At 46.8% G+C, this 24,336-nt stretch overlaps 9 protein-coding genes across 9 annotated transcripts; 1 reads left to right on the top strand and 8 right to left on the bottom strand.

The window, feature by feature from the left end:
- Nucleotides 1-342: 342 nt before the first annotated feature.
- Nucleotides 343-2,038, bottom strand: N7469_009353 (uncharacterized protein; the record flags this gene model as incomplete). Its single annotated transcript, XM_056648271.1, has 2 exons — nt 343-1,634; nt 1,684-2,038. 2 exons carry the CDS (start codon nt 2,036-2,038, stop codon nt 343-345), a joined length of 1,647 nt encoding a protein of 548 aa, XP_056498036.1.
- A 1,240-nt stretch (nt 2,039-3,278) lies between these two features.
- On the bottom strand, nt 3,279-4,038 carry N7469_009354 (uncharacterized protein; the record flags this gene model as incomplete). The annotated part of the gene is made up of 2 exons (XM_056648272.1): nt 3,279-3,677; nt 3,739-4,038. 2 exons carry the CDS (start codon nt 4,036-4,038, stop codon nt 3,279-3,281), a joined length of 699 nt encoding a protein of 232 aa, XP_056498037.1.
- A 753-nt stretch (nt 4,039-4,791) lies between these two features.
- On the bottom strand, nt 4,792-6,723 carry N7469_009355 (uncharacterized protein; the record flags this gene model as incomplete). The annotated part of the gene is made up of 3 exons (XM_056648273.1): nt 4,792-6,188; nt 6,249-6,488; nt 6,558-6,723. 3 exons carry the CDS (start codon nt 6,721-6,723, stop codon nt 4,792-4,794), a joined length of 1,803 nt encoding a protein of 600 aa, XP_056498038.1.
- Nucleotides 6,724-7,402: 679 nt separating this feature from the next.
- N7469_009356 (uncharacterized protein) lies at nt 7,403-8,815 on the bottom strand (the record flags this gene model as incomplete). Its single annotated transcript, XM_056648274.1, has 2 exons — nt 7,403-8,188; nt 8,258-8,815. 2 exons carry the CDS (start codon nt 8,813-8,815, stop codon nt 7,403-7,405), a joined length of 1,344 nt encoding a protein of 447 aa, XP_056498039.1.
- A 3,473-nt stretch (nt 8,816-12,288) lies between these two features.
- N7469_009357 (cytochrome P450) lies at nt 12,289-14,090 on the top strand (the record flags this gene model as incomplete). Its single annotated transcript, XM_056648275.1, has 5 exons — nt 12,289-12,625; nt 12,697-12,935; nt 13,003-13,407; nt 13,496-13,975; nt 14,034-14,090. 5 exons carry the CDS (start codon nt 12,289-12,291, stop codon nt 14,088-14,090), a joined length of 1,518 nt encoding a protein of 505 aa, XP_056498040.1.
- A 357-nt stretch (nt 14,091-14,447) lies between these two features.
- On the bottom strand, nt 14,448-16,344 carry N7469_009358 (uncharacterized protein; the record flags this gene model as incomplete). The annotated part of the gene is made up of 5 exons (XM_056648276.1): nt 14,448-15,199; nt 15,251-15,658; nt 15,733-15,809; nt 15,865-16,034; nt 16,144-16,344. 5 exons carry the CDS (start codon nt 16,342-16,344, stop codon nt 14,448-14,450), a joined length of 1,608 nt encoding a protein of 535 aa, XP_056498041.1.
- Nucleotides 16,345-19,881: 3,537 nt separating this feature from the next.
- Nucleotides 19,882-20,445, bottom strand: N7469_009359 (uncharacterized protein; the record flags this gene model as incomplete). Its single annotated transcript, XM_056648277.1, has 2 exons — nt 19,882-19,937; nt 19,989-20,445. The coding sequence occupies 2 exons, from the start codon at nt 20,443-20,445 to the stop codon at nt 19,882-19,884; spliced, it is 513 nt and encodes a 170-aa protein (XP_056498042.1).
- A 671-nt stretch (nt 20,446-21,116) lies between these two features.
- N7469_009360 (uncharacterized protein) lies at nt 21,117-22,229 on the bottom strand (the record flags this gene model as incomplete). The annotated part of the gene is made up of 1 exon (XM_056648278.1): nt 21,117-22,229. The coding sequence occupies one exon, from the start codon at nt 22,227-22,229 to the stop codon at nt 21,117-21,119; it is 1,113 nt and encodes a 370-aa protein (XP_056498043.1).
- A 993-nt stretch (nt 22,230-23,222) lies between these two features.
- On the bottom strand, nt 23,223-23,828 carry N7469_009361 (uncharacterized protein; the record flags this gene model as incomplete). Its single annotated transcript, XM_056648279.1, is given in 2 exon segments — nt 23,223-23,783; nt 23,802-23,828. The coding sequence occupies 2 exon segments, from the start codon at nt 23,826-23,828 to the stop codon at nt 23,223-23,225; spliced, it is 588 nt and encodes a 195-aa protein (XP_056498044.1).
- Nucleotides 23,829-24,336: the final 508 nt, after the last annotated feature.

Here is a 24,336-nt window from a genome sequence, read left to right on the forward strand (position 1 = left end):
ATATACGCGATCTTATTTACACCTGTAGTGTCCTGCTAGTACTGAATGCCCAAGTATTTCCTTCGTGACTGTAGATGCTTCATATGTCGCTAATCGCTTGTGTCTAGTGCTGGTTAGGATAGTACAGTTTCCATAATTACATAGTTATAGCAGTATTTGAAGGCGTACATAGCTGTATAAGACTTGTGCCGGTTAGTGTAGACAGAGTCTATCTTTCGCTCATACTAATAGTGATACTCTAGTGCATGAGTACTGCCGTTCTATTAAAGCCAGAATTAGAAAAGAAGAGCATTATAGTATCTCATCATATTAAAAGTAACATCGAATTTGGCTAATCTGCATTCAATGCTTCGTGGTCTCCTCTTTCTGAGCAAGACCTTCCTGCGAAGGCGACACACCAACCGCATACGCATCGACATGAGTCGAAGCAAACTTCCTCGCAGGAATCTTCTTAGCGAACAAAATATCCAGTTCGGCATAAGTGCGACCCTTAGGCTCTGGGAGACGGAAAAAAGACCATGTGAAGGCGATCAAAGCGGTGGCGCCCCAGAAAAATCCAGTCTTGCCGGATGCATTCCATGCGGTCGGATTCATGAAATATGGTTCCAAGACTTGGGAAACGACATTGGTGATCTGGTAGGCTGTGCGTGCTAGACAGATAGTCAAAGGGCGGAGTCGGACTGACGAAATCTCTGAAATGATGGCATAGGCAATGGGTCCAACAGTAAGAGAATAGACGAAAAGCCAAATGAAACAGAACGAAGCTTGTGCCCACATCGAGGATTCGGTAGTTGAAGCGGCGTTGAGTATACCGATGAGGAAGAGTAGAGTGCAAAGAATACCTTGGCCCCAAACGTATAAAGTGCGCCGTCCCAAGTAGGTGATTAACCACCAGGACAATGCTGTGCCCACGAAAGCCGTTCCGGTAATTCCAACACCAAGCTCAAAGGCCTTGCTAGTATCCATGCCAGCCTGCTCGAAGAAATATGTAGGTGAGTATGCAAAAGTGCTTCCGGACAAAATCTGGCCCATGAAAACAACGCAGCAAATCTCGGTACGACGGAGGTCAACGCCCTTGAAACAGTCCAGATATGTAGTGCCGGCTTCAATCTCCGCCTCGAGTTTAATCGTATGAACCATCATTGCAAGTTGCCCATTGATCTGATCTTCAGTCTTGCTTCCACCAAGACGACGAATGCTTCGTTTCGCGTCTTCAAATCGGTCTTTGCGAACCAAATACCACGGAGACTCTGGTGCCAACCAACACACTACAATCAGAGGCAACGGCCAGATCCATTGCAGAGCAAAAGGGATACGATAGGACCACTGATCAGGACGGTCCACCAGTCCGTAAAGTACACCGCTGGCGATCAGTTGACCAGTGGCCCAGCACATGTTGACATAGATGGTAAGGTAGCCACGCAGGTTGGTCGGACACACCTCTGAGGCATACGCTGGTCCAATTGTCGCGAATACGCCCCATGAAAATCCGCAAAGAATCTGACCAACTAGCAGGACAGCAGCAGAATTGGCGAATACTGTGATGAATATAAATGCCGTGAGGAAAACCAGAGCCACTGCCATTACAATTCGGTAGCCCCATCGTGACGCTGCCCAACCGTTCAAAATACCACCTAGACAAGATTAGCTCAATTCAATCGACAGACTATATCTAGAACTCACCAAAGATGCAACCAACAGTACTAGCCATGTTGAGTCCTGTCTGCCAGGGTGCAGAGACCTGCCATCCAATCTCCTCGCCATAATACTGACCATACTTTTGCTGGAACATCGGATAGGCAAAAAAGTTACCCATGAGGATCGTATCATAGCCTTCCATGATAATAGACATGGAGACTGCAACAGACCATGCTACGGCCTTGCGATTCTCACGTATGGCCTGCCAAAGGGTTTGAGCGTGTTCCTCATCAGAGGCATGTTTGGCCTCGAAAACGGCACCATGACCTAGTGTATCTTCAACATGGTTGGCGGCCGACTTCTCTAGCGCAACTTCTGTCTGGGAGATATCGTTCGACATAGCGCAAAAGGTTCCGCAAGACCACCAGGGACGCGTAGCCTGGGCAATGAAAGACCAGGGAGTGCACTATATATGGCGACAGGACGATATCCACCCACCATGGCGATTCGCATACCTTGCTGGTAATCTCGGAATGATGTGGAGAGACATAGCAGACAATACATGCATTCAGGCTAATTGAACAAAGAATGGCGGCGAGGGAACGCGGCGTGTAACCAGTAGAATGACAGTGACCTGAAGGCTAGGCCAACATCAGTCTGTTGAAGCTTGAGAAAGACTATACGAGACTCCAATTTTCGCACCTATCATGTTCTGTTATCCCGCAGGCTAGGATGCTTTAGGCCAAGGGCTTCCCCGCGACCAAGATTACCCTTCATACAATTCTGGGGAAGCGAGAGGGCCACAAGTGAGAAACGGTATGATTGGTCCCGAGGATGATGGAAAGCGACGCCGCCGAGAGACCAACGGGCCCTAATCCGATCAAGTCACGGACACTCCGTGATCTCCCACAACATAGTTCTCCCCCAAAGAAGGGTGGTGCATTGAATTCGTTCTCAGAAGAGCCCAGTCGTTACGTCCCAGGGATTTCGGGCCGGACAGGCAGCCCTTGATTGATGAGGGATTGAGATCGGATCATATTGTCTAGTCATCCCGGCAGCATACGCTGGGTAAAGTGGCCGGGGGCTAGTAGCAAGCTTTACAGGGTGGTTCGATGTGATCATCCATATCGGACGCAGGTTAACGGTTAGTGCCGATTTGCGGGTGATCTGGGGAAATCAGTGATCAGCAATGCATGGCAGATAATAGTATGATAGATGGAGTCTCCAAGACGAAAAGAAAAAGAAAAAGATGAGAGACGAGTGGATCATGTGATATGCCCATCGCTCCTTCCATTCGATGTTGTCCCTGCCTTTCCCGTTTTGGAAATATGTTGTAGTGGCAAAGAAAGAGTGTAACTTAGGGAAGGCAGGACTCTCTAGTGATTGCATCATTCGCACCTTCCCAACTAACTGAGATCACTTGACGTGCACGTGAACAGAAAGTTTCCAGTTGATTGACTTCCTTCTTTATGCAACTGAGTAATTATATACAATTGTACAAACATATATTGGCCCAATATACCCCGGGGTATCAGTGACTCCGTTCAGAGTCAAACACGCTTAAGACGTGAAAAGAAAAACGCCAGTGCAGCCTTGATAGGCAGATGCAAATGCAGATGCAAATGAGAACGCTGAACGGATCAACTTCCATCGATTCGAACGTGAGTCTCATACTCGTCCTCCCATTGCGCAGTTTCAGAGTCTAACAGTCGCAAAAACCAGAATGGTTTGTGATTGAAACTGCTCAGCCCAGACCCCGAATGGCGAGCTGCCCATGTGGTTTGGCCTTGTGATCCCAAGATAAGACCGCTCGGGGAACTGCCTATGTATTGTCGGTAGACCTGGATCGGGTGGGAGTGTTGTGAACCAAGCCCCCATTCCATCTGACCTGTGCTGGGATCTTTGTTGATACCAATGGCATGCCAATCGAGCGCGCCGGCTCCGGAGGGAACATATGCTTCAAACGTGTGGAGTGCGCCATTGCAGCGGAGTAGGGTGTTCGCGTTTTTGGTGTCGGGGGAATTGTTCACGATGGTGAGCTAGAATTGCAAGTTGGTTAGCGCCAGGTTCGACTTTTGCGAGAAAAGAAAAGCGCCTCACCGAGCCCCTTTCAATCCCCTTCTCGTCGGCCGAACGAGTCACGTCGCAGCCAGCAGCCAGCCCTTCAATCTCGCAGGACTCTTGTGAATCATTTCCATTCCGACATCTCGAGGTGCGAATATTCCAGGGACCGGCGATGTTGGTCGCATTGTTGTAATTCGGGAGCGCGCTGCAGCCTTCGACGGCAATGGCGGAATCGGAATCAACCCGCGGTTGATCAGCTGGGGATTGGACGGGGACAGCGTGGACATGGACACCGGCGAGCAGCAAAATTGCCGTCACGAAAGACGCTCGGAGCATGATGGAGCGGAATAAGCTTGGAAAGACAAAGAGCACACGACCAGATGAGATGGGACCACAAGGAAAAAAGGATTTCCCAAGCTAAGCACTACCAAGAGGGAAAGGAAAAAAGAGCTACGCCAGCCGGACTTCCGGGGATCCGCGATGAATTTAATCCACCGAAGAAACACGAGGCTACCATTCTGCGCCGCATCGAAATTGCTTATTGCAGCAAAGATTGTCTTCGTGATGGGGGCAGCCCCCATCTTTCTTACACACCTCTTCTGGTTGTGATGGAGCCTGATGGATTGAACAGCCTCAATGACCCTGCCGATCATCGCACTCCACTTTTTTGACTCTTCTTTTTCTTTATTTTTTTGTTTTTTGATTCTTATTCCCTTAACAAAGTGGTAAGGCTGAGAGACATCGTTGAGCCTGCCATATGAGCTTTGCCCTGGAGGATTCCCATTTCTCGTATTTGACTCCAATCATCCTGAGTGGAGTACACAGCCAAGCAACAAAACAAGCTACCCCGAGTTCTTCCCCGGTCTGACCCCATCCTGTATGCACAAGCGGCCAGCGTGACTATTTTCCTCTTCAGCCCGACGTCACCTCGTTTGGGGGCCAAAGTATGCGCTGGCATCAGCCTCATCTGTTTACTATTCTGGGAACACCGCCGGATTGTTGCACGCGTGAGATTCGTTGCATGATGGAAATCTAAATCTAATTTAATCCACCGAGATATACCTGCCAAAGGTTATCAAGTTGAACAGTCTATTCCTCCCTTCTTAACAGTCCCTCTGCTTCCCATGTATCGGCTGGCCCTTCGTAGGATTTGCCCAAAGTTTCTGCCATAGCCAGTCCATCACGACGGCCTCGCTCGGCATTGACAATCCAAACCAGCGGTAGAGGCAAGACAATCAAGATTGCAATCACGAAGAATCCAGACCGTACTTGTCCTGTCGCATCGACAAGCATACCCACGATGGCGGGTCCAATAAATGAACTGCCTTTATCCGTCGCAGCATATAATGCATAGAAAGCAGCTTCACTTCCAGGGGGAATCAACAATCCGAAGAAAGAGCGACAGTAAGATGCTATTCCTCCGCCGACAATACCATGAACAATCGCCAGCGGGAAAATCTCCCACGGCTGTTGCAAGCCAATGACTCCCCAATTCTTGATGAACGGGATATACGCTAGCATTCCGTACAGCGGGATGAGCTCAAATAACGCGATGCAAAGCATAATCGTTTGATTGGACTTGAGTTGAAAGCGTGCCGACACTCGCGGCCACAGGAATGCACCAGCCATTCCTGACAAGGTCGCGGTAATGGAGAGTAAGCCGATGCCGGTGGTGCTCAAGGCTAACTCGGTCCGAGCGAACAGAATTGCCGTCCCAGAGACTGTTGCTAGAGCGTCAGACAGCAGGAACCAGGCAACTAGGAAAATCATGACTTCTCGCAATTTCACTGCAATTTTCACTGTCTGCCATAGAGACTTCCAGGCGAATCCGACCAGTCGCAACCATACACGCCACCTGGCACCGCCGGGTGTGGTAGATGTGTCCAGGGGAGGACCAGGACGAGCCTTCAATAGACGCCGAGTGACAAATGTAAAGGCACCCCACCAAAGTCCAACCAGGAGTAGTACAAAACGCATCGGTAGGGTTCCCGAAGTCTTGGCCAGGGAAGTCTTAGACAAGGTAATCAGTAAGATAATACTGAGCACCTGCACAAACACAGCAGCCAGATATCCCAACCCAACACCCTTAGACGAGATCCGCGTGGACAATTGAAGCTCGGGAGATGAGGATTTAGCCTTCTCTTCTCCCAGGCCCTCTTCGGGTGATCGATTGGGACCAGGCTCATTAATATGATCCACGCTATCTTGGTCACTCCACTCATTCCATTCGAAATTGTCCGGGTGTTGGTCTAGATTGGAGAGCTCCTCGCCATCGCGATTCTCGTTTGTCTGAATGGAAGGATCGTTTGCGACGAGGACGGGGAGGAAAGAATTCAGCACCACGAATGATGATCCCAGACAGGTAACTCCGATGACGACGAGAATGGCGCCGAGAATATATACCGAAGGAGAGATGACCAGGAAGAGCATGCTCGTAACAGAGCCCACGAAGCCAAAGGTCAAAAGAAGTGTTTTGCGATTATTCTCTTCATGATGAAGAAAATTGTTAGCTTTCATTCGGCTATGATGAAGTCGAGAAACCTTACCATAATCAGCCAGAGCACTGAATGAGATCAAAGTCAATGCTTGAATCAACACCGCTAGAGAAAAGGTGTACATGGCAAAACTAGCTGTGTTAATTTGAAGGCCCATCACACCGACCACGCATTGCTCGCCATCGCGGGCAGTATCATCGGGGGCACCTTCACCCCAGCAAGGGCGATGGCTAGATTGAAGAGAACCATGTTCACGCGCAAGCTGTTCCAGCGTCAAAGGGAGAAACGATCCTAAGCCATCATCGCATTAGCTTAACGCATATTTGATTAACTACTGTAGGAAATAGGATTCAATCATACCTACGCCACAAACTGCAAATACCTCAGCAGCAATTCCATAAGCGTACCATCCGAGGATCTCTCGGCGGCTGGTCGGTGTAGTATCCTCGCCGGCATAGCGGGGCGGGCGCTGCTGGATCTCATCAGAGGGATTGGTCTTGAGACCAGCAAGAATGGACCAGAGCATGAGGAGGAGGGGGAGAGAAGGGAGAGAGCAAGAAGAGAAGCCTTTTGACTCGAGAGTCAAATTAGGTTCACATTGAAGAAGCGTTTGAACCAAACGTGAAGCGAACCAAACTTGATGAAATGGGCGGATGCGGGCGGAAGGCGGAAGGCGGAAGGCGCCAAGAAATCAGGAACGATGCCGTCATCGTGTAGATCGTGTAAACAATGCAAACAATGAAGTTTACAAGGAAGAGTATACAGGAGTATACACTTTTGCTAGTTCTTTCACATCGTATTGAACGGAAAGGGATGGAGAATGAAGATTGAGAAATCTTTCTATATGAAGTGTTCAGTTATTTAGAGAAGTGTAAAGGTATGTCAAGTTGATAAGGGTCATCTCAAATTGAAGAGAATCTCTCATGTATAATGTTCTAATAGAGCCGTCGTCGATCTTGAAATGGCCTATGGGAAGCCGGATATCACAATATGTACATTTTGCGAAGGGATGTCCGTTGAAATCTACTACCACCAGTCTATATGCCCCTACCAACCATTCCAATTCTCGGGTTCATCTGACTTCAATGAAAGATGCAAGATCAGAGTATACCTATCCTTTGATTAATATGTATTGGATTCGTCCGTTGTGATCCAAGCGTTCGTCGCCCAGAGACTTTCAAGCAACCTTAGTTGAAACCTTTCAACTAAGGTAGTGTGACAGGCGTTTGCTCGCGCTTGGAACTTTGAATCAAATGGTCAAACGAAGCAGATCCTTCTACCCGTGGCGTAAACGGCTCAAAGTCCCAAAGGTAGCCCAAGGTTCTAAGCAACGAAGATGCCGAGTAAGAAACCTCCTCTCCATTAGAGTTCGTTCCTTTTTGCTCTACTATGCCCTTAGCCACCCACGGCGAGATCAGAAGCGTCGGTACACGGCCACCAAGTCTATCAAAGGCAAATGTATAATTTCTACCATTGGGAGCTTGCTCGGTATACGTCAGGCCATCGGGTCGTGGGGCGAGAGGAGGGGGAACATGATCATGGAAACCGCCCGTTTCGTCAAAAGTGAGGACAAAAAGGGTCTGATTCCATTGGGGACTAGCACGGAGCGCATCATATACATTTTTGATAAGGGCTTCACCATCGGAGATTCGACCTGTAGGGTGCATGGATGTCGTTCCCACGCCACAACAAGATGGTTCAAGGAAGCTGAAATCAGGCAATTTGCCAGCTGCCGCATCCGAGTAGAACTCGTCTAATGGCACGGCAAGATTTTGGTTGCCGCTGGTAAAAACCCAGTCAAAGAACCAAGCATCGACCATCTGCTCGGCTGGATCGGTGTAGTAGTTTTTCCAGGTACGATTAGTTTCGGTTAGTTGCTGGAAAATGCTTCGTTGAGTCAGGCCGTGCTTATCAGCGTCGAAGGCCTGGTCGTTGGTACCGTGGCCAGCAGAGGTTCCGGAGAGCACAAAGGCACGATTGGGAGCCGTTGGCTATATATCACTTAGTCTCAAACTAAACAAGCTGATGGGTATATCGGGGGTAGTTTAATTAATACTTACCCCTGGAAGATCTGAGTGCCAATGGTTGAATGTAAGGTAATTCCGCACCAGGCTTGTCAGAACAGGCACTTGGTCCTCGGTGTAATAATTAATGACTTCCTTCGCCAGCCTCTTCTTGTTGGACTCATTTCCATTATACAGGCGCAACTGCTCATGCACAAATCCCTTCTGGGAAGGCCCGCTTGCAATATCGGCATTGCCAGGTGTGAAAGTACCATAGAATTCGATATTATTGCCGGTAATGGTATGATCAGGATCATCTAGAATGGAATCCATATCTTTGGCACTGCTGCAGACCATGCCCTGCGATGGATCTGTTAGGTTATAAGGGTTGCAGAAAGGGCCGTTATTGATTGGATTCTCGAGGCCTTGAATCGTCTGCCCACCCAGTAAATTATCAAGCGAGCGGTTCTCCATTTCGAGAACAACAACATTTTTAATATTCTTTTTCAAGTTCTGAATAGAACTTGGCGAGTGTGCAAAATGAGAGTGCTTGTGTGGGATTGCAGAACCCACGGCCGCGAAGGCCAACAGCGTGAAGATCGCAGAGGAGTGCATGGATGATCTGCGGGGTTTCAAGGAGTTGAAGAACAAATTGATGGATTGAAAAAAATGACTGCGAATAGGGCTGTCGAGATTTATAGGCACAGCGACTGTAGTATTTCGCTTGATCTATCAAGAGGTACTCCGTACTTTCTGGTCATTCACCCCTTTTGCAAAATGGTTTAGGGTTACTTTCACGCGGGTCCTCGTGCAGTTCAAAGTTGCACGCAAATTGGAAGATCCACATTTAACCCTGCGGGGTACTGTTGTAGTCTACGGAGTAGTCTGTGTTTCGAATCTTTCAATCGTCCAACAGGAATAAGTTCCATGGAAATGAAGTCTGTTTGATCAACCGCGCTGTTATCTTCAATACTACTGGAGTGTACCTGGAAATGTGGATCGAATAAACTGATCTACCCTATAGGGTATTTTTGCTCCATTACACAACCGGCTAGGGATAATATTGCCATGACCTTTACGCTAATCTGCAGACTAAAAAGCTGGTTCTTACTACAAGACCGCGCGCACTCCGCGGTCCGATGCGATTCTTTCGCTCGGACAGTCCAGCTAAGCTAGACAACATCGCTTAAAACTTCAAGCTGACATTTAATTTCATAACGTAAACCTTTATTCTATGTCTGGAAGCTCTGGCTTTTCTTCCCTCGGCTGGATCAAACTTGTGAAGTAGAATATATAATGAATGTGTGGTAACTGCAGGGCAAGCCCCCAAGATCTGCGAATGAACCTTCGTTATACATCACATGTGATGGTCGCAAATGACCCAACCATTTGACATCGCACAATCTGAAGATTTTAGAGGTTGTCGGATTTTATTTTATTACGTTGTTAATGATGTAGCAAACAAAGAGACATGAATTCTATCTCTCAAAATTATTGGTTACTCAAGGCTCAAACAGCACACGTATGCTTCAATAGTGCAAGCGAAGGCCGCATATCATTGCTCAAGTAGGAAAACTTATTCCTTTTGAATCATGTTGGCCGCACGAGAGCGAAAGATATGGATTCTGTAACGGAATAGCCCTCTGATCCTATGATGCATAAAGCTTCGAGAAGGCTTTTTTGCTTTTTCTATATTGATCGTGTCTTCGGTCGCGAGAACACCCCTTTCATCAGTAGACGCAACAACTGGCGACTTGCAATTGACCACACTCTTGCTTTGGGTTATCTTGCTCCAGTCAGGAGTATCGAGCTGAAAATATCCCCCCGAAGCACAGCCAAGATCTTGATTCACCCAGTTTACTCGAATGCATTTTACCTCTCGAGCCTCGCGGATGACCTTCGATTTTGTAATATACGTAAAGTCATCCCCAGATACTCGAAAAATGCAGTTGTGCCACGGGGTCGGTATATGTAAAAGGTCATGGGACAGGCTTGCGATATTCGATAAGTCATTCAAACTGTTGACCACGCGAGTGTTGGATCGATCAAATAATGAGATGCCAAATTTCGGGCCAGAGTTGACATGTGCATGGATCGAAAGTCGGACGTGAAGAGGAAAGAATAACTCTACAAGGTTAGAGTAAGCCTGATTGCGCAATAACATTTCGAAGGATATTTTCTCGGCAATCTTTTTCCGTTGGGATCGTGATATTGACTGCGAGTGAGGATGTAATGCCAGATCCTCTAACATGAAACGCGAGAATCCGCGATAGAGCGAAATCATCGCTAAATCTTGTCCTTTGACCATCGATCTCAAACAGTTTCTATTTGGTTGGCAAGAAAGTGTCAAAGCTTGCCGACAGAATTCGGTCTCACTCGAGATGCTCGTGCCGAGAAAATGTTCAAGAAAGGGTAGCTCATTTTCACAAGCTTTTCTCTCCAGAATGATACTATTTGGAGTGGAATTAAAGACGTCTGTTAAAGACTGAAATGAGACATCACCTTTCTGGCCTTCCTGTATAGCTATAGTTTCATTGAGCTCATGTAATCGACTCCCATATTCGTCCACCTGGTCATCATTAACTCCGACTAATCGATGAAGAAAATTAGCTAAACATCAAAAAAGAAAAAAAGAAACAATTGGAAAAAGCAAGGATATTTAGGTCAACAGTTGTAAAAAGAGACTCACTCACTACAGTCACTGAAGACGTGTCCATCACTGATAATACAAATCCTAGCACCGGGCTGGTAGATCGATTTGATCTTTCGCAATATTGTATAGAGTCGCCGAAAGGCTAGCTCTTCGCCGCGGTCTGGAAGTTCCCCGGCAACTTTATCTGGATTTGAAGATTTGCATGGAAATGCAGGGAGACACATTTCGATAATCAGTCCCCGCGAGGTGAAGAAAGATATCCTTTCTAGGAAATATTCGCGACCTACGCTGTCCCATTGAGAATTTGAGGGGTGAAATAGCAGTTCGTTATTAAAGAGATCAACCACTTCCTCTCCGATAGAAGTATTATCGATTACTTGTTTGGTATTGACAGCCTTTGAAATCTGCCCAAGTCGCTGTAGCAATAGACGACAGAAGAATGTATCGAAATTCGAAGTTGAACAATCGGCCCTAGCTGGATGTAGCGCAATTCCAACCACGATAAACGAATCGGGCAGCTCAAGTTCGTGGATATCCACAGGCTGGGGAGAAGAAGAGAGGCTATGGATAATAATGTTCAAGAGACAACGGTATGAATCTGAACTTAGCGAGCCGGCCTCCTGTTTGATAATAGAACAAATTGATTGTACGGAGTGTACATCGCCTCGAAAACACTGGATCGGTTCGCCTTGAATTGTTCGGCTGTATAGAGCAATCAATCGATAATAGATACAATCGCCCATCGTGATTCACTCTTCTAGGCCACTGAATAAAGGGTAGCGCTGTGCTGTGGTGGTGTTGTGAAAACTTCCCATATAACAGCATTCGACTGCTAGATTTGAATTTGATATTATGTTCCTAGTGGGATGCTACTTCTAGTAATATATCATTTCATTGGGTACCTACCCGATGAAATGGGCCTCAGATTCCGCTTACTACGATTCAATGTTACAATCAGCACATTGCGACCACCATATTCCAAAGTCTGGTGATGTCTATCAACAGTCTCTGCAATATAGCACGACATGATTACCATGATGAGTATACCGTAGATCCTTTGTGAGCAAACGGCGAGACACCCTAAACTTAGAGCTATACGAAGATTTACAACGTTACTGGGTTGAAATTGGCTCTCGAAGTCACACCTCAACAGGATGCTATCCATGGGAAACCAAGCCGAGAATCACAAAACCTCGGCAATGACTTTGAATAAAATCCACAATGAGGCAAAATGAGGGCAATTTCCTCATCATTTGTCGGGCAAATCATAATAAATGGCGAGTTAACTAAAAGTCAGTTGAACGAGCACATGTCACTAAACCTCCCCTCACAACATACAATTTAAGCAATCCCGAAACAAACAATCCTGAATTCACGTCCTTCCTCTACAGGAATTTAGAGAGCAGAGATCTCCCGAGAACGAAAGGCTAGAACCATGATCATCTCTTTGATTTTACTGTTTGCTGTTATAATAGCAACGCCGCTGCTGTTTGTTTTCATACCCCCTTGGCATCCTCGCAGCGTTCCTTCGGCCCCATTTTGGATTACTCTGTTGCCTCTATTTTTCGAGATTGACCAAGAAGAAATATTCAAACGATATCTCGCTGGACCCTTGTATACGCATGGAGCAATCAAAATCTTTTTTGCAGGGAGATGGAACGTGGTTTTTCAACGACCAGAATTGATCTCGGAGATATTTAAGAAAGAGCACGTCTACAATAAAGCTGGCAACCAGAAAAAGATTCCATATACCTTGCTTGCCCGGTTTCTTGGTAAGTGAGCAGATATGTACTAGCTCGAAAAGAAAATCAAGACTGAAACGGCAAGCCGCGGGCTGAGTTAGGTTCCAATATCATTTCCGCACGAGGTGAAGAGTGGCGTTGTTACCGTGCTGTTATTCAACCTGGGTTACAAAAAGCCTTTCAAAGTATGCCTATCATAGAAAATGCAGGAAAGCTTTGCAGGATATTGTCTCGGTTACAGGTGGAGTCTATGGGCGAAGGAATTCCTGTACAGGACGTCCTCCAACGATATTCCAGTGCGAATCTTCTCTCTTGCATTTTTGACTGTCCAGAGCTCGCGGTAAGTGAAGGCTTGGCTTCGAGACTCTTATCTCCGTTTTGTCTATTCAATGGCTCAAATTGCTAAGGCAACGGGGACTCGGAATAAACAGTCCCACATGATGAGTATAGAGCACGAGGTCCCACTACACACAATTCAGCTTATTTTGAAGCGATATCTATTTCGCCCCATTTATATGAGCTTCCCTGTACTAGACCGGCTCTCATCTATCATACCGTGTCGTACCAAGGCTCGAAGCTTGGTTCGAGAATTCTCGGACCTGTTGCAAGTTGTTATTCTCCTAAACTCAGACAGCAATGATGAAAAAAGCAAAAGTGTGAATTGTCTTGGGGCACGACTTGAATCCGCGTGGCGTGAGGGAATCTTGAATTTAAAACAGCTAAGGGATAACCTTAACGTTCTCTATGTGGCCGGCCAAGAGAATCCGCAACTGCTAATGATATCTTCGTTGTATCTGTTAGGAAAATACACGGTGAGTATACTACTAGATCATATCTCAGAGGCGAGACGAAAGTAGTGGATTGCTTCTTATCTTCTGAGGTCTCATATTGGAATTACAGGGGATACAAGACAAGCTCCGACGGGAGATAGGAGACGTCAAGGTGGAAGAATTATCCACCCAGGATTGGCGATGTCTGCCATATCTCACGGCAACGATATTTGAATGTCTCCGGTTCCTACCGCCCATCTCACAGCTCATCAACCGGCGCGTGGCAGAGTCCACATGGCTCGGTGGCCTCATCTACCTCCCCAAGGGCACATATGTTGGGTACAATAGCTATGCCACCAACCGAGATCCAGGGTCATGGGGCCCAGATGCAGATGAGTTCCAACCAGGGCGATGGGGTATGACGGATGAGGAGATTTCCATGAAATATCGAAGTGCCAAGGCGCACGCCGAATTCATTTCCTTTCACGGAGGGTCCCGCGCTTGTCTCGGGGAGAGATTTACTCTTTTGCAAATGAGAGTCACTCTATGTGCTCTTGTGAGATCCTTCCAATGGGAGCTCGATCCTGAATGGGAAGACCGGATGACTGCCGTATGTATATTGGCTGCTCGATTTGCCTCCCAGGCTGACCTTATATCTACAACTATAGGCTGGTCCCTTGCACCCAAGAGGGTTACGTCTTGTCTTTAAGGGCTTGCAGGCTTAGAAAATTTTAAATTTAGGTTTCCTCGAGTCCTGGGTAGAGGGCCATGAATGGAGCATTTAAAACTTGATATATTGAAGGTACCTTTCACTACTAGTGAAATGGCAGGGGGTATGTGATATACAAATCATTTGGGGTACCTAGGGTAGTACCCCACATGATTTTCACAGGTTTGGCTCTATTCTTCCTACCTTCGCTGTTTGCTCCGCAGCTGACTGGTACCGCCTGGCTCATTCTTTTACATAAGAAGGCTTTGTGTGAAGGTTATTTATTCTAGAACACGCATTAAGTCAAACATGAAATGTCCCATTGTATACCCTCCTTTACATACATCTCCTAATTATCACAATCGTTGTTGATCTATGTATCCAGAGGGGCCTTTGATTGCTCGACGCCCTTCGAAACATTGACCCATGAATAAAGCCCAAGCGCAACAAACATCAACAAAAGGTTTGGAATCATTGGAAACCTGAGATTGTGTGTGCGATCCTGGATGATACCCATGACTAGTGGATTAATCCAGCCAGTGGCGAGATCCAACACGATCTCCAGACCGAAGAACTGGGCTTCGGAGTTTTCTGGGATCATAGAAGAGTATATCGCACGATTGTATGCCCGAAGTGCACTGCTGGTAGACATGAACAGAATTTGCTCAATCCAAAATTCAACGTGGTGCTTATAGCCAATGGTGACATGGTCACTGACGCCGATGCAGCCCCATAGCACGCAAAGAATGTTGACCACAAGAAAAGCATATGCATATGATTTCACTGGGAAGTGGATCTTTGGGTAAAGAAACAGAAAGCTCAAACTCCCAACGCAGGCAAATATGACGCTAGTGAACGTCCAGACCGAATACACTCCGGAGCTTTGGGAAAACCCAGTGACCTGCAAGAAGAGCGCGCCGACAAGCTGTAAATGATTTGAATAGCCGGTGTTCCACAAAACCCAGCCTATGCAGAGCTTGAAAGCTTCGGAATAGCGGATGGCACTTCTTAGCAGATTCAGCCAGTTTCTAAAAGGAACAAAGAAGGGGAATCTGTTCTTCGTGCGGTCGAGGCTTTTGCCGGGCACTGATGGCAGAAGATATTGACCAAGCAGGGCAGAGAAGACTAAAAGAGTCAGTAATAAATCACCAGACTGTCCCATAAGGTGTGACTCACTCGTGATACAACCACCGATTGTAATGGCGAGAAGATAATTAAAATATCCAACCCGCACGTAGGGGCCCCGTCCATAAATGAGGATTATGCCAATGATCAACGCAGTCAAGCCACCAATATTACCAGCTACCAAAGCGAGAACACTAATCGAGACACCTTTGTTCCACGCTGCTCTATCGCCTTGGGTTCCCACAACATGGGAGTTTCGGTACCATCCCGTGGATCGCATGAAGATAGGAATGTATGATCCTTCAATGACTGTATAGACGCCCCCGAGGGTGGTCAAAAGGCAATAAAGAACCGATAAGGCAGTCAAGTGGGAGTAGGTTTGACCGGTAAGTCCTGCAAACGGCAAGGCGAGTGTTCCAAATAGAAATATCGAGACCACCATCATCATCTTGCGGTAGTCTGGGGTAGCCATATGTGAACAGTAAGCTCCTCAAATCCATCAAGTCAGCTGTGATCAATATAGTCGTACTCACAGGCATAGTCGGCCAAGCCGGCCGTGAGAATTGACACGACACCCTCGGTGGCTCGACTGATTGCTCGAAGATACAAACTTGGTTGACATCAGCAAAGGTGGCTCTTTCATCAAGTAGTCCAATATATCTCACGTATAGCTGTTGTAGTCAATCTCTCCACTCCCGAATTTGACCATACAACTGATGTTTGTTCCTCGGCGTGGGCATGATTTGTTCGATCCGGCCTGGTGGCCCAGAACATTAGCTGCCGAGAGAATTGCTGCCGTGCCATAGTTCGAGGCCATGGAGGATGTTGGACCGGTCTAGAAGTCATCAAATTGGTGATGGTAAGCATGCGCCTCTACCAGGTGACCCAGGTTGGTACTCCCAAATGTCACTCAATGGAGACAGCCTCAAAGGGTGTTTGCATACCGAATAGCACAAGACCAAAAATGCCCACAGTGCCTTCTTCGAGTTGAAGACAGATTTTGGGTTCCAATTCGCCTCCTCGAGGTCATGGGTGTTGTTTTGGATGTCATGTTCTGTGGCCTGAAGTCCTTGTTTACCGTCATCTTCAAGTTCATCTCTATTGACATGTTGGTCAGCAGAGCTTCGCTCTATAACATTCATCATGTGGTTTCAATAGAAGTGATGTTGCGAAGAAGATGCATTCGAGGGAGGTTGTGGATGTGAAGTGGAAGAAGTGGAAGAAGTCGGAGAGACTCGCGCGGGAAAATAAACATTCTTCAATTCATTCAGACTGAACCGACAAGCATTGAATGGATCGAGAACTTGTGTGGTAAAAAAATAAGAGCATAAAAGAGGGAAATCCAGTGAGTCAATTAGAGTGAATTAGAGTAATTTCATTTGTCATTCACGCACTGAATTACTCAATGAGTGTGCTACACTACTACGTACTAAGAGTATACTTCGTCCTGGCATCAAAAAGTGTTTTCTTCTCTGTTTATTCCTTCTTCCTTCATTGCAGCAATTACAGGCCAGGGGACTAATTGGATTTCTACTTCTGTCTCTTTCATGAATGGGTATATTCACTAAGACTTCGTGCCAATACCAGTGGGAGTAGCCTTCAGCCAATCCATGGTTTGTGGACGGTCATCGTCCATAAGAACCCGTCGACATTCAACTCGCAATCATATCACAATTTTTCCCCTGATATCTCGAAGCATTAGGTCTGAATGTCTTCATCTAATTTTCCAATGAATACTACGCTTCCTCAAGCCGCGGAATCGCATTGCCATCTCCAAATTGCCCTAACCCCGACTCCTGATGATTTTCCTCCCAAGACACCAGCCGAAGCAGTCATCGTGGGAGAAGAACTACACACGCAGCAAAGGAACAGTTATACGGCCTTTTCACCATCTCGTCGACGATTCATTCTTGGAATCATCACTGTCGCAGGCATATTCGGCCCTCTTGCCGGGAATATTTATCTACCTGCTTTGCCAGTAATAGCGCGACAGTTCCACCGAACAGAGACGGAAATTAACATCACGGTGACGGTATTTATGATTATTTTTGCTTTTGGAGTAAGCTCAAATATCATCCTACTCTTTGTTCATCTATCGATGTTGGAGTTCCTAATCGAAAGTTCCTCGCAGCCTTTGATATGGTCCAGTTTTGCGGACTGGAAAGGGCGCAGGCCGCTATATATTATCTCCATTCTCATCTATATTACGGCAAATGCCCTACTTACAGCTCTCCCAGTCGATTATGGGGGCCTGCTTGCTCTTCGGGTAGTACAGGCGTTTGGATCATCTGCTGTAGTCTCGCTGGGAGCTGGCACAGTTGCGGATGTAAGAGAATCTTGAACGTCTTGGCTATCTGGATGCTAATATATGAGTTGTATCAACTGGCAGATAGTCGAACCGAAGAAACGAGCTCGGGCAATGTCATACTTCCTTTTTGGACCCCAATGCGGGCCAATTCTAGGTCCAGGGATAGGTGGCGCTTTGGCTGATAGAGCTTCCTGGAGATGGATATTTGGCTTCCTGGGTAAGTCCAAATAGTCCCGATGGGGATATTAAATCACAGAATTTTCTGACATGACACAAACTGTCTAGCCATTTCGGGTGCTGTGTTATGGGTAGTCATTGTATTTTCGCTCCCGGAAACTCTCCGTGCACGCGTGGGGAATGGGGATATATATACAGATAAAAGTTGGGTCGCATTTCCGCCTAAGCTCTCCTCTATCTTGGTCTCAGAGAAGGAGAGAGGTCCTCCACCCCGGAAACCAACATTGAAAGGATACTGGAAGCTCTTTCGATACCCTCCAATAGGTATTACATGTGTGAATACCGCCATTCTCTACTCTTCTTATTTCTGCATCGCCATTCAACTACCGACTGCTCTGGGGACTCTTTATCACTGGCCAAGCAGTGTGCTTGGGGCTGGCTATATTGTGGTAGGAGTAGCTATGGTGATTGGGTCTGTTTCAGGGGGACACTTCTCTGACTGGAGATACAAGAGATTAACCGAGACACTCGGAGAGAGTAACTTCCATCCGGAAGCACGGTTGAATGACCAGATATGGGGGGCTTATTCTAGCTTCAACTGGACTGATTATGTTTGGTTTTTTTGTGGAGTATATGCTCCATCCGGCTGCGACTTTGATTTCGACATTTCTCGGTGAGTGGTGCTTTCCAAATACGAAATACGCTAGAATATTGTTTCTGACCCGCCACGGATATAGTTGGATTTGGAATGTCATGGATGTTCGTTGCCTCGAACTCATTCTTGACATCATGTCTTGCACAGCAAGCGGCTGGGGCTTTCGCTTTAGGCAACATTTTGCGCAGTCCGGGTGCGGCGGTGGCAGCGGCCATCATCGCGCCTCTTGTGCGGAGAATGGGCTGGGGATATTGTTTTCTTGGGCTTGGGGTTCTAAATCTGGTTGGAATAGGGATTATGCTGATCGTTCTGCGAACGCAATTCGCTCGATGGGCGAAGGGAAGACTATCGAAAGAGACATAATGAATACATGGAAGGAAATCTGGATTTTTTGATTCCGGAATGATAGTTGACACGCCCAAAGTGTATTACTTGACATGGCACCTATTCAGAGAGATACTTAGGTTTAGGAGATATAATATAACGCCGTCTGGGATTGAACTAGATAATTATGGCACACACTGTAAATGCTAATGTAGCTGTAGAGGGCGGACGGTCCAAATAGTCGAAGGTGCTCTTCCCAACATCAATCATCAATATATATGTTTACCATTACTAGAAACAAGGTTTAATCTAGTTTCTGCGCAGCAAGAAACTGCCCATGGGCAATTGGACAGTTACTCTTTTCAAGTTGGAACTTGGAAGACATCAAATTCTTGGCCCGCAAAGACTCTACCACCACCATCATCAGCAATACCGCTACCACCGTGGGCGTTGTGCTCGCTGCCGTCGTCACTGAACCTTTTATCGTTAGTACCCGAATTCCCTACCACTATGAAAACTTTTGTATTTCATCAACTCGCGCATCATTTCCCGTTCTCGGGAACGGCTGTCTTTCCGGGTTGCGCTGATCTCCACTCAATTCGACATCTCGAGTCGAAGACTAAATTTTGATTTGTGAAATCATTATTGTTCCGGCTCTTTCTTCATACAACACGGTCTTTTGGGCCATCCCTGCTTCTATGACCGCGGTATCGGCAGACATAGTCGTCTTGCCGACGATGCACAGAATGATGGACAGAGTGGCCGGACCGTTACCGGCTCACATTTTCTTCTCCTTTGTGGACATCATATGAGGGACCAGCTCCGCATATTCATCATGATCTTAATTGATATTTTTGACTGCAATTTGTCCGACCATGTCTCTTATTCCCTCGAGCTTGCCAATCCTGGAAACTGCAGAAAGAACGACATCAAGAGTGCTACGATTGTCGAGGTTGATGGTACGGGACAATGCGTAATTGTTTACGAGCATGCCTGGGTCAGTTAGTAGAAGTCGGTGTCCTACAAGAACCTTCGATGGTGGGGTACACGCTATTGATAGACTACATCGTAGAACTCCTTGGGAGGTATCTTTGTTTCATCTTATGTTCTGCATTCGATAGAATATAACTAACTTCGGCGATGGTACCAGGATCAACCGCAAATGCACGATCCTCTTGTACTTCGACGGCGAATAGTCTCGTACGCTATTATCGATCATCAAGATGTGTCAAGCCCGAATGTCACCGGTCCTGCATCACGGTCCCCCTCAACAACTTGCATAAGTACAGCTAGTCGACTCATGGTTGAGTCAGTCGATGACTCACATGCTCTCAGGGTTGCCGTCCCAACCCCGTGAGGATGCGAAGCCTTCCGCAACATAATCAATACCTCCTTCAGACCCTCCATCAGTTCCACAAATCGGATCAAGCTGCGCGCAAGAAGGGTACGGACTAAAAGCCGTGCCTCGAAATCGTCAAGCTCAGTACGACCAAGGAATGCCCTACTCCGAACACAAATAATTGAGGCCTGGGGTTGCTCATACGCGAACATGGCGGCATCAAAGAAGCCGGGTTGGGTGGAAATATCGTACGCCGCGCACAATGCATCGAGAAGATGAAGACACCCATCGGAGAGAGTAGGCAAGGCGACAATAGAACATTGGGGCGTCTTCTTACAATCTTTACACCGAAGCATTGCCTTTCCTTGAAGGTAAACCCGGTCTGCTATGTCAAGGATAGTATCCACGTCGACGACAGGATCGACGTTCTGTAGATCCGTCATTATCTTCAAAGCCCCCAGAGAGCATTGGCATCTGCTTTCCATCGCGATTCGGTTCGCCAGTGAGAAAAATCAATTGAGGAAAATATCGAGCAGCAATAGATGCCTTGGGTTTTGGTATGTAAGGATTATCTCCGCCAGAGAAGGCTGTTGAGCTACCAGACTTGTTCCCTCAGCGCAGTGGCGATCGATGGCACAAACAGGCCCAAGATATCGCTGTTACGATAAAGTTGAAAATTACCAGCAAGCACTGAGAAGGTTGGCTCTAATGACTGTGGTCATTGGAATCTGGGTTGGCCTTCAAGATTGGAACTCTGGTTGCGTACAATTCTCGGAGTAGTTCGAATTTCGGGCAGAGTCCTTTTAACACAGCCCATTCTGAAATTGTGTAAGCATGGCAATCTCTGATTTACTATCACGCTCGTGAACTGAGCCGAGGTATTCTTTTACATGCAACAGAAATCGTAACCTTACGATAACTGTTTCCGTGCTGGCTGTGTATAGGTGACTCAAGCTTTTGATGAATTGGCTATTATCCTACCAATGAATACTTTCAAAGCGCACCCTATCATTGGGCCAGTAATTTCGGAGAGGATTATCTGCGCTGATCAATCTACAGCGAAATATTCGATGCCAAATCCAAAACTTGAGTTTATATTCACAGACTTAAGAGCTCATCCTACGGCCATTTTTATCTTCATCATAATCAATTGGAGCCGCCTATCCGTCTCCATGATCATCAAAAGCCGCCCTCGAGAAAACGCTGCTGCAATTTGCTGTTGCATGCAAATTCGAATCCGCCTCACCATTAATAACAGTAAAGACAGACGGGCTTGCAACACCTGTCGAATAAAACTAGACTTCTCTTCTACGGGTACCTGGAACCCACCAACGACCAAAGGACAGGTATCAATATGGGATTTCAAGCAATACCCTTCGTCTTTTTGTCTGTGGCCAACCTGCGTATTTGATTCAGGGATGCTTTCCTGTATGACGGGCTTGCCAGAAAAAGCGGTTGTATCGAGAGTTGTTAGGAGACTGTCAATAATCACGATAATCACCATGAGTGCGTTGGTTTGAGCTTCCGACCGAGAGCACAATTTGCACTGCAAGATTGACTCTGTCTGCATTAATAGTTCCTTCTGACAGGCGAGGATTCTATCAATGCTGGAAAATCCATTTGGGCTCGCCTTCAGCTCGAATCTGAACAGTTGGCTGACTACCTGTGTGTAGCAGCCGCAACTAAAGTTAGTTAATCCGTCGAACATGATAGTGAAGTCGGGGTCTTGGGGCGAGTATGCATCTGCACTATGATTGAGATCTGGAGATTGTAGCCCACTGCCGCTGTCTGTTTTGTCGATCATGATACTCGCGGAGTTCGTTCTCTCTTCAGGCCAAGGTTTCGAAAACGGAAATGGATTCATCCTGACGGTCGGCTCGCAGGACCACTGTACGGGGGGTGTACTGTTTGTGCCTAGAGCATCGGCTCGCTCCGTAGACGTAGAGTTTTGAAATCCGTTGAGCTCCATGTCGAATTGCATCGGAGGGGAGTCCAAATCGTTTGCCATTGAGGAAAGATGGTTATCTCCTATTATACTGTAACTCAAGCGCTGCTCCGGATGGATGGCGCATTCTGAAACAGAATCAAATTCTTGAAGCTCGAATTCGCCATAGGTATACTCTGGGATGGTGGCAGTGTTACTCCCGTTGATTCGTGTCGACATGAATTCCTGTAACCAATTGCCAGGCGTGATATCGAGCTCAAACCCTGCCTTTGTTATGAGCATAATGTCTCACCTACGTGGGACAAATGTATAATCTGAAGCTCAACCCACCCGCATCATCCTCTACAGTACTCTTCGCCATATTCTGTTCACCAACTGGTAGATCATCCGGAGGACGACTTGTGTAAGTACGTGATGTATTGTTGGCGTGCTGAGTGCGACATCTTTTCTTGCTTGTTTTTCGGGATTTCTTTTCGCCATCTTGTTCGAGCATAATTTGCGTTGAGTCTACATCTACCTGATCTATGCCTTGACTTTCCTTTTTCTTCGCGGGTCTCCCAAGTCGTCGAGACACGCTGTACATGCAGTCGATTTTGTGTTTTTGACATCGCCGACAAGATGGCTTTTCATGGCTGCATCGAATCTTGGCTTGCTGACATGCATTACATGTTGATCGAACTTTCACACTCTTAGGTAGCTGCCCTGTGCTAGCTTTTGTGGGCTTGTTAATGGTCATTCTGGTCAAATTAAAGGACTGAGAGCTGCGTCAAAGAATCAAGAAGTTCCAAATCAAAGACCCCGTTTGTACATTTGAGCTCCGGGACATCAGCTAAGTCCATTTATCTATCGATCTGTTACCCCGCAAACCGACATCTACTCGTTTACTCATGTCGAATATACTTCCTATTGCCAGGCCATACATGAATCTCACCACCACTTATCAGGCTGCTAGAGACCAAAAGTTACATCCGTAGACCCCTCCCATGACAAATATGTTTGTGCTACCCGACTCGTTGGGTTACCACGCATGTTCCCCGTTTTCTGTGCCTTTAATCGGGGTTCAGGGAAGCTAGTCGCCGTCTAGGGGACTCTGACAGGGCCAGATCACGTTGTCATATCCCGTGAGTTTGGTGATAGGAGGCATGGTTGATATTACTGCGTTTATCCTCCTTGAGCAGAAATGGCCTGATGATACGACGCCCAGAGAGGCCAGAAAAGGCTGGTTCTACGAAATGACAAATGAATTAACATCAGCCAAATCGTGCGCCGGTGCCATTAAGAACTGTAGAAGGGCCGTGGATTCCGAGACTCGGGAGGGCCTACAAAGTTTCGACATGGTAATTCGCCAGACCTCGAATACCATCCTACCAAGTATACTTGTAGGTAGAACAGAGAAATTGGTTGCTTTCCTACTTCCAAACCCAAGATTCCGTGAGAAAATTTTCGTGAACAAGTTGGCCTAGTCACACAAGTTATAGATCTGAAAGAGGTTGTCGTTATACTTGTACTTGACGGGAGCGGGTCGGTATGACCTGGGGCTTGGTTACGGCCGTAAAGGTAATTGACAGCAATAGGCGGAGCCAATCTGGAGACCAGCATGAACTGACGGAGGTCAAAGCCTACGCGTGCCTCTACTGATTTTGGCGCAATATGAGCGAAGTATTCCGGAAACTCGTATCTATCAGGTTTTCGAAAAGGAGAAGAACATAGCGGTGATGCGAGTTGGGTGGAGGCTGGGGCCAATATAGGGTGCAACAAGACCAGTCGAGTTGCTATCAGGAGCGTATCTTCCCAATCACTCGGAGATCTATTCGTGCAGTTGAAAGTAAGATACGGCTGATATCAGTGAATTACGACAGTCTGGATCCCAGTGTCTGACATGATAACGTTGGGATCGAGAGCAAATATCCTGTAGTATTTCTGACACTGAAGCCCAACACTGCCGATTTCTGGAACAGACTTTGTTTCTAGAAGTATTCAGCTTGGTTTTATCCCTGATAAGTCGACAGGCTCGGCTTTACATCAAGAGTTGACCCGGGTTTTACACAATCTCCACGAACAGGGTACCTCAAGGCAAGTTGCTCGCACCGGAGGGGAGGAAAGGAAAATAATAACTTGAAATTCTCAAGGAGCAGAAGGATTGTGTTGAACATCGTGATTATCGAAGGAATGCCACTGGTGATTGTATCAAACTAGAAAGAGAATTTGAAGTCTTGGATGGACAAAAGAAAAAGCTTCAATTATACTTCTAGCAGTCGCTCAATTTCAAGCTTCTTGAAGCATGAAAATCCCCGATTTACACACTACTGGTCTCAAATTTGCACGCCCATCTGTTCTCGGCGCCAAGACCAGCCTTTATTATACACGAGCAAAAGCAATGGTATGATGC

Source organism: Penicillium citrinum, assembly GCF_028827155.1.
Source record: "Penicillium citrinum strain IBT 23319 chromosome Unknown utg000008l:1.0-2707905.0:1.0-2709502.0, whole genome shotgun sequence".
In the NCBI taxonomy this organism is placed as follows: domain Eukaryota; kingdom Fungi; phylum Ascomycota; class Eurotiomycetes; order Eurotiales; family Aspergillaceae; genus Penicillium; species Penicillium citrinum.